The sequence below is a fragment of the Anabrus simplex genome, chromosome 5 (assembly GCF_040414725.1).
Source record: "Anabrus simplex isolate iqAnaSimp1 chromosome 5, ASM4041472v1, whole genome shotgun sequence".
Taxonomy (NCBI): Eukaryota; Metazoa; Arthropoda; class Insecta; order Orthoptera; family Tettigoniidae; genus Anabrus; species Anabrus simplex.
Window position 1 is genome coordinate 219,732,517 of NC_090269.1, and position 19,675 is coordinate 219,752,191.

The window sequence follows — 19,675 nt, forward strand, 5'->3', positions numbered from 1 at the left end:
AACAGAGTTTGTACGTAAATGAGAAAAAACAAAGTGTAGAATATTGAACCAAAAATTAAAATTGGGTATAATGATAAAGATAAACAACTTGCTATTTCCCGTTTTGGAAAACTTGCTGTTCCTAGCGGCCTATTTGCAAACTAACATATTTAAGTTACACACGTTTTGACTAGCCTCGGATTTTCATCTATGGTGTTGGAACCGGGCGGGCTCTGCAATAATGTAACAGTGAACATGTGTGTTGTGCAAATGTCATTATTGACGGTGAATCTGCGAGAACGAACGTTCTATTACATTGTTGTTGATTACACGGATTGTGATCGTTAGACTACTTCGCCGTTATGGAGGAATTCAAGAAAATCAATTGGTAATGTCAAAATACAATCAATTTACAACAGTCTTTTTCATTTGCTTGTTTTTTAAACTTTGCTCTTTTACATAAATCTTCATTTACTTTCTTTTAGATGCGGCAGTTTGTTTATTTACAAGTAATTCCCTTTTATACATTTATGTCGAGAATTAATGTAGGTAAGATAGGTTATGTTTAGGCCTATAGTTTTAACTTAGTCTTGTGTCCTGACATTTCTTTGCTGAGGTTGCTTCGTCTCTGATGTGTTTGGTGAAGCTTTTTCCGTTTGATTGTAAAGTCACGCCTAAGTACTTGTAGGAATTGATCCTAGCAAATTATTTATTCTTGAATTTAATGTTCTCTGCAGCTGGGAGTTTCCCACCTCTTCTAAATGTAATTTGGACTGTTTTCTCTAAATTAATTCTTAGACCATTTGTATTTGACCAGGTAATAAGTTTATCAAACGATTCCTGTAGCTTTTTATCTGATGTTGAGGCTAAAGCCATGTCGTCCACATATATGTAAATGGAGACCTCAACCCTCTAGCCATAGAAAATGTTCGGAAGGCATCATATGAACAAGTTCGGCTGAAACGACTAGCAAAATTAAGTGTTAGCCACAAGTCATGGCATATGAAAGGCCCAATTTATAATAATAACTGCAACCAGTAGCCAGATAAGGCTCTTATTATAGGTTATGTAAATACAGTGACTGTGAGATCCAGATTGAGTGGCATTGCTTCCACTTTGGCCTACTTGAATCATCATGCTATCATCTTTCTGTCCGACCTCGTCTGACCTACTCTTGTTCTCTCGTGACCCTGGCTTTCCGCGGATAAGGTGTTCGTTATTACATCGTCATTATTCAAATTGAGGCACCGGGCGAGTTGGCCGTGCGGTCAGGGGTGCACGGCTGTGAGCTTGCATCCGGGAGATAGTGGGTTCGAATCCCACTGTCGGAAGCCCTGAAGCTGGTATTCCGTGGTTTCCCATTTTCACACCAGGCAAATGCTGGGGCTGTATGTTAAGGCCATGACCGCTTCCTTCCTATTCCTAGGCCTTTCCCGACCTATCTGTGTCGGTGCGATGTAAAGCAAAATAGCAACAACAAATTGAGGCCTTTCAATTATTCTTGAACTTTGGTGGGTGTATATTAATTTACAATCTTTGGCCTGTTCGTAATGTATTACTGTGTATTAACTCTCAAGTACTAACTTATAGACAATGATTGTCATGTAACCTGTCTGTATGTCAGACCTTGACTTTTTTCTTTGCGAAACAAAAATCATCAATACACTATTTTGTATTCTGAGAACTCTATAACCAAGTCAGTACAATCTTCTTCTTTTTCTTTTCTTCTTTTTTTTTTTTTGGCAGTTGGCTTTACATCACACAGACACATATAGGTCTTATGGCAATGATCGTCTCTTTGAAGTGCTATGCTCTTACACGGACGTTGGCAATCATGTTAGCTGCATCACTGTATTCATAACTGATCTGAAGAGAGCAGTTGACGAAAGCCCGAACCTCTGACAGGTTTCCCATGCACAAGATCCTTCTGCTCAGGCTGCGTCTTCCACACATCTTTCCCTGCAGGATGAGCTGGAGTAGATCGTATTTCTCAGGGTGTCACATCATTTGTCCAAAGTAGGCGAGTTTTTGTGTCTTGATGGTGTGGGTAATCTCCTGCTCCTTTCTCATCTGTGTCAGAATGTCTTCATTTCAAATCCGATCTACCCAGTTGGTCTGAAGCTGTATGTGGTGATAGAGCCACATCTCGAATGTCTGAAGTTTTTTCAAAGAAGTTTCTGGCAGTGCCCATGATTCTGTTTCATAATGAAGAATATAAAAGACATAACTTAGCAATGGAGAAGACTTACTCTAAAGTTCAGGTTGAGGTTGTGGCCGTTGAGGACTGCCTGGAGCTTGAAGAATGTGGTTCTCGCCTTCGTAGTGCGACACTTACCTTCCAGGCACTGGTCCCAGTCCTCACTGATTGATGACCTGAGGTAAGTAATCTTTACAGCTCTCTGGAGAAATCTTCCTGCCACCAACATACCTCGATCTGCAACCGGCTTCTTGGCCACAATTGTGTATTTGGTCTTTTTGACATTCAGCTTCAACCCAAACTCCTCACGCCATCACAACGCGAACAAGTAGCGTCTGTAGTCCTTCCCTCTGTAAGTTAGGTCCAGTGATGAGTTTGTCACTGAGTATTGTTTCGTGTGACATTCTCGCCGAGGCATGTGTCATGATTCTGACTTTTGTGGTGTTGCTGTCAGTATGTAAAACTGCTTGATGTGCAATGAAGTATGAATTTTGCAAGTTATGAATCTCATTATAAAGCCGTATTGGATTTCATAATAAGAAGTTATTATATTAATAAAACCACCTTTCCAATCCACAATAGTCCTTTATATTTAGGATCCTAGGATCATTATTATGAAGTATGAATTCATTGCTCCCTGTTTTTTGTCTTCCTCAACCACAGTCATGTGCTCAAGCCTTACATAGTCACTCGTGAAGTCTACATAAGCATCTCTGAGTTCTGGTTGTTTGGGAAGTATCTTTGACATTGACTCCAACAGTTTCTTGCTTGCATGTTCGTTTTATTCTCCAAGAATGACTTCTGGCTTTGCTGGCAATTGTACAATAAATCTACCTGTTTCGTCTCTTGAGACAGTGTCTGAGAACTATCCTTAGCGGAATTTTTCTTCTTTTGTATACAGTAGTACAGAACTGCAGTGATTCCTGCTTCTAGAATTTCTTGATCTGTTGTGCCATTTGTTCATTGGTGTTCTTCAAGCATGTGATATGTTCTTGTGGACCGAGCTCGATAGCTGCAGTCGCTTAAGTGCAGCCAGTATCCAGTATTCGGGAGATAGTAGGTTCGAACCCCACTGTCGGCAGCCCTGAAAATGGTTTTCCGCGGTTTCCCATTTTCACACCAGGAAAATGTTGGGGCTGTACCTTAATTAAGGCCACGGCCGCTTCCTTCCCACTCCTAGCTCTTTCCTATCCCATCGTCGCCATAAGACCTATCTGTGTTGGTGCGACGTAAAGCAACTAGCAAAAAGAAAAAAATGTTCTTGTGGAAGTTCATTTGTCTCGCCGCCAGTGATCCACTCAAAGCAAGTAGCCTATTTTGTAAAGCTGGCTGTCCATCAACACTATTCCTGGGTTGATCGATCACTAATTTTCAATAAAAAGTGTACTCAGAGGCAAAATATGGAAGGGTTCCAACACTTGAAAAACTGAATGTATTGGTCAAAGAAAGACAAGGGCCATGAAGGGGGTGAAAATGAAAGACTCTCTATGTAATACCATCGGGGTAAGAAAAGAACGCGAGTGGACCAAGGGAGGTCGGATAGAATGGATGAAAGTAAGGGGCCTGGCACAAGAAAGTGAAAGCAATGCCAGGACTCAGCTAAGGGTCACATGGTTGCCAACCCACACTCCCAAGTTAAGAGCCTTTGGGGCCTGTTTTATTCACCTCTTATGACAGGCTGGGGCTACTGTCGGTGTTATTCTACCATCTCCACCCACAGGGGGTTTTGAGATGGACAACATAGCTGAATAACCATGTATGTTTTGTAATTCACTCATCTCAGAGTTACTGGCACCAACCATATAACAACCTACTCTGGAAGATACTTTTACGCTTTGCTTCCATTAGTAACGTTTTGTGTTGGTGGTTCGTTTGAATATCCGCAAGTGTTGCACTGTGACCATTGACATGTGATAGTGACATGAAGATGCTCAGATGGCATAGGTAGCAGTTAACTGTAGCTAATGCCATGTCAAGGCCCACGTTACAAAGATAATAGCGAAAATAAAGATTATAATATAATTAATGCTAGGAAAGATGTGGAAGCGTGATTAAAGACAGCTGGGCAAGACAGAGGTCCAGTGTGGATGGTACAGAAATATAAATTCGGTATATAAAGTGATTTTCATAAATACTCGTAAATGAAAAGGGGTGGGAGAAACAAACCCAGGAAACAAGATTATAATAGTTCAGATATAATATATTCTCCAATCAAATAACCTCACCAAGTAGGAGCGAGTAAACAGCATACAGGGATTGAAACAAGAAAGGAGATAGACTAAGATATCACTTTACAAATATAGAACACAGTTCCCAAATAAATAGAGTACTGTACGATCTATGCCCATCATAAGACCCAACACAACATAGGTAAGACTTCCCAACTGTATCATACTTTACAAATGTGTAGAATGGAAATACAGAATGAATACCAATGCTAGAATTCAAATGATACTCAAGAAAGGTTAACATAAAATAGAAACAACATTAGAAAATGGTGAAAATACAAGGTGACCAAGGAAATAGATAGGAGAATGAGGTTTCATTTACTTGTTCTCTAATAAGGGTAGTAGAAAGTCAATGCTTGACTTTATTATTCTTCTATGTAGTATCTACTATACCCGTTGATCTTAGCTATGTTGTGGATGATGTTTAGTTCTCGAGTAAGATCTCTTTTGATAATGGGATACCGAAAGCACAGTGTACCATACTAATAATATGCGGCACATCTATGGCCTTGGGGGTGTGGAGAGTCTTGGTGTACTGTATAGTGTTGACAGTTTGCATAGGTTTTCTATAGATCCTGTAACTAAGAGAACTGGGACGTCTTATGATGATAAATTGGGAACAACTTATGTGTCCACCTTTTAAATACAAAACAATGTTATAATGGTTGAATTACAACATTTTAATTAGTAATTAGTACTAGTTTCAACACCAATTTCTGCATCATCTTCGAAAATTGAGAACAGACATAGACACATATATAAATAACCATACAAGACAATGCACTAGAACAATGTACCTCTATGTTTTATAATGATAGAAATGGGCTAAGAGTTAAAATGAGTGAACATGAACTGGGAGATTTGACAACACTGAGTTGAAACATTCTATAACAACACGTAACATATTTTAAAATAGTGTTCTTGTTGAAATCATTAAGAACTTAAGAGTTCGAACTCCGTCACAAAATGTTCAATAGATGTTTTTTCTCTTATGAGTATGAGATTCTTCAGTCTTGAGTTAAAAGCATGACATTCAATCTTATGACAAAACATAACACTTTAAAACTTGTTTTCTGCAAATCTAACAGGAACTTGAGGTTCTGGGTTCAGTTTTGGGTTTCCAATTCTTTAGTATAAGAAAGACGCTTATGTCACTTTCAGGTTCAACTTTGCGTTGCCAATTATGTAAAGAAAGAGATTTATGTCACTTTCTTAGGAGTATGATGTGTATCTTCTTTAGATGAAAGATCAGATGACTCCTTTTGGCTGAAATTACAGTATTAGAATAAGATGAAGTGTTCTTTTCCAAACTTGTGGGTTGTGCTGTAACTTGTGATTTGAAGTTTGTTAATGTTATGTATGTAAGGTGGATGCCATATTATGTGCCAGGGTCCTATAAGGAATTCGTAGTTCAATATGTGACCTGAAGAAAAGAAGAAAAAGGGGAATTTTAGTAAATATAATAAAATAGAGCATATTTTATGTGAGAGTAACGAGATAGTGTGAGACTCGCCTCTGGCGGTGGGTGCTGTGGTGTGCGGAGGAGAAGAAACAATGTTATGATGCACCGGCTCACGGAAGTAGTGTGTGCCTTGGTAGGAGAGGGGGGGGGGGTAATAGGAGTTTCGACATTCTTCATAACAAGTCATCCATTTCATGACCGTATCGATGAGTATAATCAAGAAGTTAATATAAAGAACCACCTAATCGATACTTTATTTTTTGCCTCAGGCAAAATTGAATATATAACACTTACAGAACATGTTTTGACCACTTAGTGGTCATCTTCAGCTGTATAAAGGAAAAACTAAGATGAAAAAACATTAGGATAATAAGCACAAGTGATACTCTTAGGTTATAATGAAAAAAATTGCTGTGTTGACTGTTTGGTAAAAGTTCTTTGTTGACTCCTTTGTTATAAAATGGCGGTCACCTGATCAGGACATCTTGCCTCTCGTTCTTATTTGGAAAAGATGTTTATTCTGCGCTGTCCAGAAGGTCTGTCTTTGAGCGCGATCTAGTGTAGTAGCGATGTGACACAGTCTGATAGTTCGTGCAATATTCTGGAGAGAAGGGAAGTAGAGTTCTGTCGTCATCTAATATAGGCTATCAAGTGAGGGAGGAGGAAGATTAGGCTGTGCTTCTGCGATGTCGTGTTTGATTATATCTCTTGTCCATCCTGTCTGTTTCCTGTCTAACCATTCCAAGTATTTACTTATATGCTGGTATAAGATGTCTTTTTGCTCGTTGTTTTCGTTAAGATTCTGTTCACCGTTTTCTAATTTATCAAGAACGATGTGGATGTTTTCCAGGTTGTTCATCAGACTTCCGTTATTGATCATACAGATGATTTTAAGGTCCTGTCTGATATTAGTGAATTTGTGGTTAGTCTCTTTCATGTGAGTTCCCAAGGCAGAGAATCTTCTGTATTTTTCTGCATTGATGTGTTCTTGATATCTAATTAAGAAGTTCCTTCCCGATTGTCACACGTAAGTTTTTTTACACTGAGTACATGTTAGCTTATAAATGCCAGATTCCTGGAATTCGTCATCCTTAAGTTTATTAGCTTTGTTGTGATTAAATAACCTATGTTTCGTGTTGTTGTTGGTAGAGAAAGCTACTTTGGTGTTGTGTTTCTTGAATAAGTTGGTGATCTCATAAATCCTCGGGTTATTAAAGGTGAATTTGACATATCCCTTTGCCTTTTCTGATTGTTGTTTAAGTTTAATTTGTTGTTGATATTTGCATTTAGTAATAATTTTATTGATGAATTTCAAACTAAAACCGTTATGTAGGGCTTGTTGACGAATGAAAGATAGTCTGTTTCTGTTAGTGGTATTTCAAAGGCTCTGTTGATGAAACTGTGGTAAGCAGATTTCTTTTGTGAGATGGGATGTAAAGAATTGCACATGATTGTGGTCGGTGTAAAGGTGGGTTTCATGTATATTTAAAACTGGAAATGGTTGTATTTCCGAATGGTTTGGATATCTAGAAAATTAAGTATGCCTTTCTCTTCTTCTTCAGCTGTAAATTTTATGTTAGGGTCTAAATTATTTAAAGTATTTAGAATACTAAGACTGTCATTGATATCCTTATTAATTATGGCATAAGTATCGTCAACATAGCGTAGCCAGAGATCAAGTCCTTTAATATGGCCTATTATCTGAGTGTGTTCCAAATAATCGAGGTATATGTTAGCTAAAATTCCAGAAGCCGGCGCTCCCATTGGAAGTCCATCTTGCTGATATATTTTATTATTAAAAGAAAAGAAATTATGATTCAAAACAAATTCCAAGATAGTCATAAAGTCCTCTATTTCGGGTATACTGATACGTTTGTGAACTAATAAATTAGTTTTTCTATTCTACAAGAACAAGAACCTACAACAGTTTCCTTGCAAATGCTAAAGGAGAATTTTAAAAAAATCAAAAACTCATAAATATTTATCCAGGACTGCCTAAAGCTAGAGCTATGCCTAAATTACATAAAAAGGACGCACCTATGAGGCCTATAATAAATTTTCGGAGAAGTCCAACATACAAAATATCCCAATTTATTCATAAGTTCTTGACCCAAAACTATGTTTTTTATACGAAATCTTCGGTAAAAAAACTCCAAAGAATTTTGCATGGCTGTTAAAGATTTCAAGTTAACTTCATCTCACGTAACAAGTTCCTTCGACATCAAGGACATGTACACGAACATTCCTATTAAAGACACCATTGAGATTATTAAAACGAATTTATTAGTTCACAAACTTATCAGTATACCCGAAATAGAGAACTTTATGACTATCTTGTTATTCGTTTTGAACCATAATTTCTTTTCTTTTAATAATAAAATATATCAGCAAGATGGACATCCAATAGGAGCGCCAGCTTCTGGAATTTTAGCTAACATACAGACCTCGATTATTTGGAACACACTCAGATAATAGGCCACATTAAAGGACTTGATCTCTGGCTACGCTATGTTAACGATACGTATGCCATAATTAATAAGGATATCAATGACAGTCTTAGTATTCTAAATACTTTAAATAATTTAGACCCTAACATAAAATTTACAGCTGAAGAAGAAGAGAAAGGCATACTTAATTTTCTAGATATCCAAACCATTCGGAAATACAACCATTTCCAGTTTAAAATATTCAGGAAACCCACCTTTACACCGACCACAATCAAGTGCAATTCTTTACATCCCACCTCACAAAAGAAATCTGCTTACCGTAGTTTCGTCAACAGAACCTTTGAAATACCACTAACAGAAACAGACAGAAAGAAGGAACTATCTTTCATTCGTCAACAAGCCCAACATAATGGTTTTAGTTTGAAATTCATCAATAAAATTATTACTAAATGCAAATATCAACAACAAATTAAACTTAAACAGCAGTTAGAAAAGGCAAAGGGATATGTCAAATTCACCTTTAATAACCCGCGGATTTATGAGATCACCAACTTATTCAAGAAACGCAACACCAAAGTAGCTTTCTCTACCAACAACAACACGAAACATAGGTTATTTAATCACAACAAAGCTAATAAACTTAAGGATGACGAATTCCAGGAATCTGGCATTTATAAGCTAACATATACTCAGTGTAAAAAAACTTACGTGTGACAATCGGGAAGGAACTTCTTAATTAGATATCAAGAACACGTCAATGCAGAAAAATACAGAAGATTCTCTGCCATGGGAACTCATATGAAAGAGACTAACCACAAATTCACTAATATCAGACAGGACCTTAAAATCATCTGTATGATCAATAAAGGAAGTCTAATGAACAACCTGGAAAACATCCACATCGTTCTTGATAAATTAGAAAACGGTGAACAGAATCTTAACGAAAACAACGAGCAAAAAGACATCTTATATGAGCATATCAGTAAATACTTGGAATGGTTAGACAGGAAACAGACAAGACGGACAAGAGATATAATCAAACACGACATCGCAGAAGCACAGCCTAATCTTCCTCCTCCCTCACTTGATAGCCTATATTAGATGACGACAGAACCCTACTTCCCTTCTCTCCAGAATATTGCACGAACTATCAGACTGTGTCACATCGCTACTACACTAGATCGCGCTCAAAGACAGACCTTCTGGACAGTGCAGAATAAACATCTTTTCCAAATAAGAACGAGAGGCAATATGTCCTGATCAGGTGACCGCCATTTTATAACAAAGGAGTCAACAAAGAACTTTTACCAAACAGTCAACACAGCAATTTTTTTCATTATAACCTAAGAGTATCACTTGTGCTTATTATCCTAATGTTTTTTCATCTTAGTTTTTTCTTTATACAGCTGAAGATGACCACTAAGTGGTCAAAACATGTTCTGTAAGTGTTATATATTCAGTTTTGCCTGAGGCAAAAAATAAAGTTTCGATTAGGTGGTTCTTTATATTAACTTGATTCTTCATAACTCTGCCTCAATAAATAAGAGTAGCATTTTTTCTAAATCTGGTGTCTATAGATTCTGTTGTCAAGACTGCAATAGCTCGTACCTGGGCCAAACCAGATGTAATTTTAAGATCCCATATGCAGAACACATCAATGCTGTAAAACATAGTAAGTTCTCTGCAGTGGGCCAACATATGAAAGAATTTAAACATAATTTTACTGAGAATGAACAAGATCTTGAAGTACTTGAAGTTCTAAATAAAGGTCCATTGCTCGATATTACTGAAAGTTGTTACATTCATTTAGATCAATAGATAATTGTATTATCCCGGGTTGGTCTCATCTCATTCAAGGTGGAGGTGATGACATGATTCATGTGATCGCGCCCACCTGGCCAACAGGTATTTGGTCCATGACCATGAATGGTCATGATGTTGTCAAGTGGGTCGTATTGCAACCCTCAGAAGTCAATGGTTCAACCACCCAAGTGGATGGGCGGTCTACAATGTAAAATTTTAATACGTGAAATTTTCAGAAATGATTTGCCAAATTTTCGACAAAATAAGGGTCAACGAATTTTGTGTGTTTTCAGTTTTGATTTAAATAAAATGCTCCTTTAGTATTTGCAAGGAAACTGTTCTAGGTTCTTGTTCTTGTAGAATAGAAAACCCTTGGTGACCGTTTAAAATATCTGTCCCCATTCCTAGGACAGAGTCTCCTATTTTTCCCTTTGGTGTGATTTAATATAGTTTTGTGTGTTTTTATGATGAACCTTAAAGTTAATAATTAAGAGTAGTAGTACTAATAGTAGTAGTAAATATCACCAAAATGTGCTCTAACTTAATGACCATGATGCAGGCACTCAACGACAAAATCTCAGACTTTGATTCACAAGTTAATTCTACCTTAACGAAAGTAAATGACAAAATTTCAGGCGTCAATTGTGGCCTAACAGAACAGATTGCAGACCATATTTCTCAAGCTAATACAGTTTTAACTGGACAAATATCACAAGTGTATACACAGGTTTACAAAGTAGAACAATGCTTAGAATCGAAAATTTCAACCGTAGATAACAAAATTTCATCCCAAATTAGCGATGACACCAATCGATTAACGCAGCAGATATCGGACATCAGGTCAAAACTGGAACAGGTTGAACAGATTGATAGTAGGGTAAGCCAGTTGGAAGGGGACATCTTGAATCTCAAGGAGGAGGTGGAAATCCAGGTTTCCGGCATAAAGCAACAGGTTAAGGGGAGAATTTCTACTGTTGAGGGAAATTTTGAAACCCGTATTTCTGCTGTTGAAGGAAGCTTAGAAAACCGGTTTTCGACCATCAAGGGATATGTGCAGAATATAAGAGAAAGCATCCTTCACGCAGTACAAGATAAATTAACTCAAACAGGATGTATCGCCATGTCTCTAACCCCCTCAAACCTAACCGGCAATACAGGACATCTAGACCCGAAAGTGATTATAGAGAACCTTCCGGAATTCCACGGGCGACTGGAAGAGAGTCCGACTAGCTTCATCGAGGGATCGGTCAGTCTGCTAGAACGGACTAATCTACCGGAGGATATCTTCGTTCAACTCATCACACTGCGGTTATAGGGGCAAGCCGCTACTTGGTGGAATATCCTGAATGGGTTAAATTTTAAAATTCAAGAGGGAGTTCCTTGCTAGGTTCAATTCTGAAGGGGTGAAGAGCTCTGTGAAAAGGAAGCTACTGACTGAGGCACAACCCACTGGCATGAGAACTAGCGCCTTTGTCCTACAGAAGCATCTTCAAGCATCTGCACTTGGAAGGAAGCGAGAACAAGATCTTGCCAGACATCACAGAGATACTCCACGATAAGATTCGACCCCTAGTGAAAGTATCACAACCGAGATCGTTTGATGATCTACGTAGAATCATCGCCCAGTTGGAGGAGGAACACCATAGCAAAGCTACGGAAGAGACCAGCGCATTAAGGAAGTGCTACCTGTGTGCAAGAGCGGGACACCTGAAGAACAAGAGCCCAGCCTTGACGTCAGAAAACTATGTACGGCCCATTCTGGATTGAGGGGGGTATGGGACTGGAAACAGGAATATGCCTCAAGACACGACAGACCAGCAACCCTGGTCAGGTAGAAGAGGGATTGGTCAGATTGTGAGTAGAACAGGCCAACCCCACCCACCTATTATCTTGAGAATATACAACAATAATTTTTGAGCCATACTCAACAGTCAAGCAAGCCATTCATTTCTCAGTGTGACTGTTGCCAGATTACTACCGCCTAAGAAGTTTCACCATCTCGGAAGGGTAGTGGGAGCAGCGTACAGGGTAACCTACTCCATCCAAGGACAGATTAACCTAACTGCTAAATGCATGGACCTGGCTATTGTAATTGACGTTGCAGTGATTCAGAACCTAATACCTGACATCATAAATTAGGTCATTACTTTTTGGTGGAATACAAGGTGATTCTAGACTATGCAGCACACGAAGTCTTTTTGGGAAAAGAGAGTCGTCTGGCACTATGGAAATCTCCGGACTCACAAGGATGTGGAATTCAACGTAGATCTGGGAGCTGTCCAGTTAATTTATCTTCAACCCAGTGAAAAAGAGGATCCGGAAGTGATCACCAGTTAAATAGGATGGACTACCACTGTAATGCACACCATTGAATGCAGCACTTCCTCACCCATCAAACAAAGTCCATATCCAATCAAGCCGGATAAGCGTAACTTCGTCATTCAGAAGATTCAAGAGATAGAAGGGAAGGTCTCATCAAACCCTCTACATCCTGTTGGGCTTCACCTATCATCCTACCGAAGAAGAAGAATGGGGAGTATCGACTGTGTGTGGACTTTTACAAGTTGAACGAGAAGACCGTTAGTTACGCCTACCCCTTGTCTGACCTGAAAGTCTCGCTGAAACAAGTAAGCGGGTCAAGGATTTTCAGCACGCTGGATCTCAACTCTGGATACTGGCAAGTGGAGCTCGAGGAAAGTTCTAGGCCACTGACCATCTTCATGACACTGAAAGGATTGTATCAGTTTACAGTAATGCCTTTTGGATTGAAGAATGCTCCTGCCACCTTCATGCGACTGATGGATAAGGTATTGCCAAGATATGTTGGAGATTTCTGCCAAGTGTATCTCAACGACATTTTAATTTACAGCAAGAATTTTCAAGAACACCTTGTACACCTGAAGAAAATGCTGGAACGACTGAAAATTCATGGATTGACCTGCCAACTCTAGAAGTGCCACTTCCCCCTGTCCTGCATTGTATATCTTGGCCATGTCATAACATCTGAAGACTTAGAATGGCAACCGGAGAAAAATCGAGTTCCTTGGCTTGTGTGGATGGTATAGCAGCTTCATGCCACACTTTGAAGAGAAGGCAATACCACTCATCGATCTACTCCATAACAACTGCCCATTCCGATGGACCAGCAATGAAGAGGCAGCATTCTAAGGCATTAAGGCTGTGATATGCAACGCTCCTGGTCTAGCCCATCCCACCCTCAACGGAAGATGCGCCTGCAGACGGACGCCAGTGACTCTGGCCTAGGAGCAGTGTTATTCCAGAAGTTGAGTGACGTTGGAAGGGACATCAAGTATGCCAGCAGAAAGATATCTCCCACCGAACATCGCTGCTGCACTGCCGAGAAAGAAGCCTAAGCTGCGTTGTGGGCCTAGGCAAATTCAGAGGCTACCTGGAGGGAAGGAATTTCCAGCTCTACACCAATAATGCTGCTCTCAAATGGTTTAATTTCGTCTCTTATCCAAAATCTAACTTGATGCAATGGGCTCTGTTAGTCGCAGAATTTGACTTCGATGTGTTTCATGTCCCTGTCCTTATAACTATCAAGAAGGAACTTGTTCTAGAAGTAATTAAACAATGGCAAGAACAAGATTAGCCCTGTAGGACCATGCCGCTGTGGATTAGGAGACAGAACACGGATAGTAGACTTGTCCCAAGGGAATTCAAGGTATGTTACAAGAACTTCTGGGTTGATGGAGGACTCTTAATGTAGAGATCACATCTCTCTGAAACGCCTACAGGAGTGGTGATCCCTAGACAGCACCTGACGGACGGATGCCGGACATCCAGGAGGCGAAGGGACATATCAGTCTATCCGACAACCGAGCTCGATAGCTGCAGTCGCTTAAGTGCGGCCAGTATCCAGTATTCGGGAGATAGTAGGTTCGAACCCCACTTTCGGCAGCCCTGAAAATGGTTTTCCGTGGTTTCCCATTTTCACACCAGGCAAATGCTGGGGCTGTACCTTAATTAAGGCCACGGCCGCTTCCTTCCCACTCCTAGCCCTTCCCTATCCCATCGTCGCCGTAAGACCTATCTGTCAACTAGCACTAGCACCATTGTTGAGAGGGAGTTCCCACGAAAACACCAGAGTCCGATAGCAAGTGGACAGCTTGCAAGACCTATCTGTGTCGGTGCGACGCAAAGCAACTAGCAAAAAGCAAAAGTCTATCCGACGAAGATTCTTCCGGGTCAGCATGCAGAAAGACATCCTGGAGTATGTGAAGGGTTGCTACATCTGCACCTGCACCAAGGCGAGCAACAGGAAGGCAGATTCCACTCAGGGGAGAAGACGGACGCAACGCCCTTGGGAGGTCATAGCCCTGGACTTGATGGGTCCTTACCATAGAATACCATGGGCTAAAACAGGACTCCTAGTGATCACTGAACACTTCAAAAGATGGATTGAGGCCTTTCTGATACTAGAAGCCACAACGGGATGCATCACCAGCCTTCTTCAAGATGAGGTGTTCGGCCACTACGATTAGTCACGGTTCATTCTGTCAGTCAACGGGAGTCAGTTCACGTTGAGGAAGTGGCAGCAAATGATGACAGAATGGGGTGTGAAGCACTGGACCACTCCTATCTACAACCCAAGGGCCAATCCGACGGAACCAGGAGCTGAAAAGGATGCAATGGATCCGCCTAATAGACTAGGAACGTTAATTGTGGGACCGTCAAATACCACAGTCGCTCTTTGCCCTGTGTTGACACGTCAACCATGTCACCGACTATTCCCCAGCGGAGCTGTTCCTTGGTCAACAGGTATACGGCACTGGGAATTGGGGGATTCGTCCACCACTTACTTCTGGTCAAGATGATGCAGCTGTTTCCCTGGCAGAGTGGCAGCAGCAACAGCAGCAGGACATCAAGGAGAAGCAAGCTTTGGCCGAGAAGAGATCCCTTACTCAGGTTAGGGCTCAAGATGTCGAATAGACCCAGATCTTCCTACCAGGCCTACAAGTACTGTGACGTAACCACCCAGTCAGTGATAAGATTGGAGGGTTTCACGCAGTTCTCACACATACGTGCGTTGGTCCCGTTGTGGTGGATAAACAGTTGGGCCGTGGGGTATACTTACTAAAGACCAACCCTCCTGTCAAGGTCCACGCATTGGAGTTGTGGCGAGTCACCCAAACACTGCACATACAGAGTAAGCTTGGTACTGCCACAGGTCAATCTGGAGGACAGGCTGCTAATGACACAGCACAACTTGGTCATCATGAGGAGAACGCATCGACTATCATGGAGGAAGAGGCTGGCAGCGACGCAACACCGACCCCCGACAAGGCACGACCCAGTCAAGATGAGGAGAGCACATCCTAGACGTCGAGGAAGAGAGGAGATACAATCTACGACCAAAGCAGTGTCGGCAAGTGTCATAGACTGTTGAAATTGTTTCAAGTTATAAGGAGGATATTGACGCAAGTGTAATAGACGAAGATAAATTGAAAACAATATTCTTTAACCCATGAGTAAATAATTCAAGTATCGAACTCGAATCATTATTATTATTATTATTATTATTATTATTATTATTATTATTATTATTACTATTATGACTTGTGGGGTATGCCTATGAAGTGTTTACATCCACTTATTAGTATTATTATTTACGTAGTATTATTTGTGAGGTTATGTCATGAAACATGAGCTGTATGTATATTAATACAAGTTTATTTTATGTAAGAACCCCCTAATTAATAGTATATAATTTATTATTACCTGTATATATGATGTACAATCCACTGCAATATTGTGCAGCACACCGTAATATCCAGAAAAATGCTATCTACGGCGAGAACTATGTAGAACCTTCCGTGCATGGTAATTATACTATTTGGCACTCTAGAATGTACGAGAAAATATGCTTGTAATGTTTTTCTAGAAGTCTGGCCAGGCAACATATATATTTAGGCGGTCTTGATGGTGGAGTTGAGTTATTGTTTAATTGGGGTTGTTTAGATGAGACGTGTGTAGGAGTCGTGTTTGAAGTATGTGAATTGATTTTGTTGAGTTGACATGCCTCTGGTGCAGTCTCCTTCTTGTGCTTCGCGATAGGCAGTTGTTCAAAATGGTGGTTTTTTGATGTGTGTGTAATGTGAAAATAAGTTGTACGGTGGTTTATTGATGTGTGTTTAATGTGAAAATAAATTGTAAATAAATTAATGTATGCAAGTGACAGCATTTTGTGTGCATCTCTGTGAATACATCAATATCAGTCCCTCTATTGCGCTGAAACCACCTTCCTGACATGCTCCTCAATGGTTTTCACAAAATGCTCCACCATGCCATTTGACTGAGGGTGGAGAGGCTTCCTACGGGTCTTTCGCACTCCCAAGCTCTGCAGAACCTCTTGCATCAGCCTTGGCTGAAAATTCGTGCCTTGGTCGTTGTGCGGTTCCCTCGGTACACGAAATGGCTGAAGAAGTTCTTCACCAAGACATCAGCCACTCTTGATGTCTCTTGTTTAGGGATGGTGTAGAACTGTTGCCACTTGGTGAAGTAGTCCATGGCCAGGAGTAGGTAGCGGTTCCCAGCATCGGATGCGGAGAATGGTCCAGCGAAATCAATAGCGATCCTTTCAAAAGGTGCTCCAATGTTGTACTGCATCATATGGCCCCTATTCCTGGTACGTGGGCCTCGTGTTGCTACGCAGGTATCACACAACTGGCACGTCCTCTCGACATTATTCCTCAGGTGCACGGTCTAGCATCTTGTTCACCCCTAGGTTTCCAGCAGTGGTGTCCGCATTTAACTTGGTCAGCGCTTCTTTTCTGATCCTCCTGAGAATTATGCTGGGCAGTCTGCTTCTTCCCATTGGTATACTCCCACATGCGGATAAGCACTCTCTCACTAACCTTGAGGGATGACCACTGGGCCCAGTACACCTTGTAGGTTGGACTGCATTCTGCGATGTCCTTCCATTCTGGATCTGCCCGATGTCGTCGTCCTTCAGCTGCTTCCTCCTCAGGGCTGCTTGATCCCAACCTTCAGCGGTGTCTGCCCTCATGGCCCGGACGTCCACGACACCTTCATGTCTCTCCACTTTCTACCAATTTGCACTGTTCTCAGGACACAGTCTTCTGAATAGAGCATCAGCATTGCAGTGCCACCTTCCCCATTGGTGCTTGGCGGTGAAATCATACTCCTGAAGGCCTTGTATCCAGCGAGCTGTCTGTCCTTTGAGGTTTCGGGTCAACACGGAGTGCGCAGATGGAAAGTCTCCCCATACAGATTGTTACAAGTGAACTATGTAGGATGAGTGGAATGTAATTTTTTTAAAGACTTTATTGGCGAAGTACCATATAATGTTTCATTTATCATGACCTAACCTGTACTGTTATTTGTAGAGCATAAGATAATTTAACGGCCTAACCTGTACTATATAATGTTGTAACATAGGCATTTGTAAATAGTAGAATTCTGTCTGTAGTTCCTGGAAAGATCTAGAAAGTTGCATAACTTTTGTACTGGGTGTGTTACTTTGTTGGTATGTGTTCTAGAAAGTGTGTTCTGTTTATTCTGGAAAAATACGACTTTCGCGATCATGCGTATTCTAGAATGTTAGTCTGAGTTCTCGATCGAAAGTAAGGTTGTGATTGGTGAGTCTAGGTGGCGATAGGGAAGACGTGCACGCTGATTGGTTGCTTCCAAGGCCAGTAATTCCTATATATAGTGAGCGAGGTAGTGTTCGAAAGATTCTGTATCCTGAATTCTGTTGGTCTCGGTTATCTGTCTGCGAGCAGCCTATCTGGATGACGTCCCTCCGGTTTTCGGGATGGCACACTCCCCGGGTAAGCACTCTTGAATTCCGTTCCTGTTAAAAATTCCGTAATGTTCCGATTTGGTTTTCACACAGGAGTCTGCCCTAACCTCGCCTAGATTCACCAAATTAGTTACTTATGACACCTTAGTTTTTCTGCTAGACTTACCTGTTCGTTTTCTGAGGCATTCCCGTTTTGTTTCACTAAAATATGTATATTGTAGTTTAATAGTATTTCCCTTGGGGTTTGCCTCTCATAGTTTTGTATCACTTTAGGTACGGTACGCTAGATTTTGGATAACCTGTAAATTGCATTGTACTACTGCACTGGTAACTAGATGTACAGCTGATTTGTAATTTGAATTTACACTGCTACGAACAACCTATGTATATCACTGAACTTATAGGTCATAACTTGGAATGTATATGTAGAATTATCTTGTAAATAATATTTTTAAAACTAAGGATCACGGTGATTCATTTCGGAATCCGCTATCTAAGCCATGTCCATGCCTTTGGTAGGTTCCCAGGCCTTCCATCTTCCCTTATTGTTGTTCACTAGTTGGCGCTACTGATAGTTACGTACTTGTTTTGTTGGAGATCTGCGTATGCTAGCTACTGTTTTCCCAAGTGTGTAGTGTTTACTTATATTGTGTATTGTATTGAGGTAATACCTCTACTACAGTGGTAACACTAAACAAGGCACAAACACAGTTAAAAGGGAGGGTAAGAGCACAATACACAATATAAGTAAACACTACACACTCGGGAAAACAGTAGCTAGCATACGCAGATCTCCAACAAAACAAGTACGTAACTATCAGTAGCGCCAACTAGTGAACGACAATAAGGGAAGATGGAAGGCCTGGGAACCTACCAAAGGCATGGACATGGCTTAGATAGCGGATTCCGAAATGAATCACCGTGATCCTTAGTTTTAAAAATATTATTTACAAGATAATTCTACATATACATTCCAAGTTATGACCTATAAGTTCAGTGATATACATAGGTTGTTCGTAGCAGTGTAAATTCAAATTACAAATCAGCTGTACATCTAGTTACCAGTGCAGTAGTACAATGCAATTTACAGGTTATCCAAAATCTAGCGTACCGTACCTAAAGTGATACAAAACTATGAGAGGCAAACCCCAAGGGAAATACTATTAAACTACAATATACATATTTTAGTGAAACAAAACGGGAATGCCTCAGAAAACGAACAGGTAAGTCTAGCAGAAAAACTAAGGCGTCATAAGTAACTAATTTGGTGAATCTAGGCGAGGTTAGGGCAGACTCCTGTGTGAAAACCAAATCGGAACATTACGGAATTTTTAACAGGAACGGAATTCAAGAGTGCTTACCCGGGGAGTGTGCCATCCCGAAAACCGGAGGGACGTCATCCAGATAGGCTGCTCGCAGACAGATAACCGAGACCAACAGAATTCAGGATACAGAATCTTTCGAACACTACCTCGCTCACTATATATAGGAATTACTGGCCTTGGAGGCAACCAATCAGCGTGCACGTCTTCCCTATCGCCACCTAGACTCACCAATCACAACCTTACTTTCGATCGAGAACTCAGACTAACATTCTAGAATACGCATGATCGCGAAAGTCGTATTTTTCCAGAATAAACAGAACACACTTTCTAGAACACATACCAACAAAGTAACACACCCAGTACAAAAGTTATGCAACTTTCTAGATCTTTCCAGGAACTACAGACAGAATTCTACTATTTACAAATGCCTATGTTACAACATTATATA

The 19,675-nt window shown here is 40.5% G+C and overlaps 1 protein-coding gene across 1 annotated transcript in view; it reads left to right on the forward strand.

Moving 5' to 3' along the window:
* Positions 1-166: 166 nt before the first annotated feature.
* LOC136874783 (little elongation complex subunit 2) overlaps positions 167-19,675 on the forward strand; it is a 325,510-nt gene continuing 306,001 nt past the window's right edge. Inside the window, exon 1 of the mRNA XM_067148455.2 lies at positions 167-367. Within this exon, the coding sequence (XP_067004556.2) occupies positions 342-367 (26 nt within the window). The 5' untranslated portion in view covers positions 167-341. The remainder of the gene's footprint in view (positions 368-19,675) is intronic.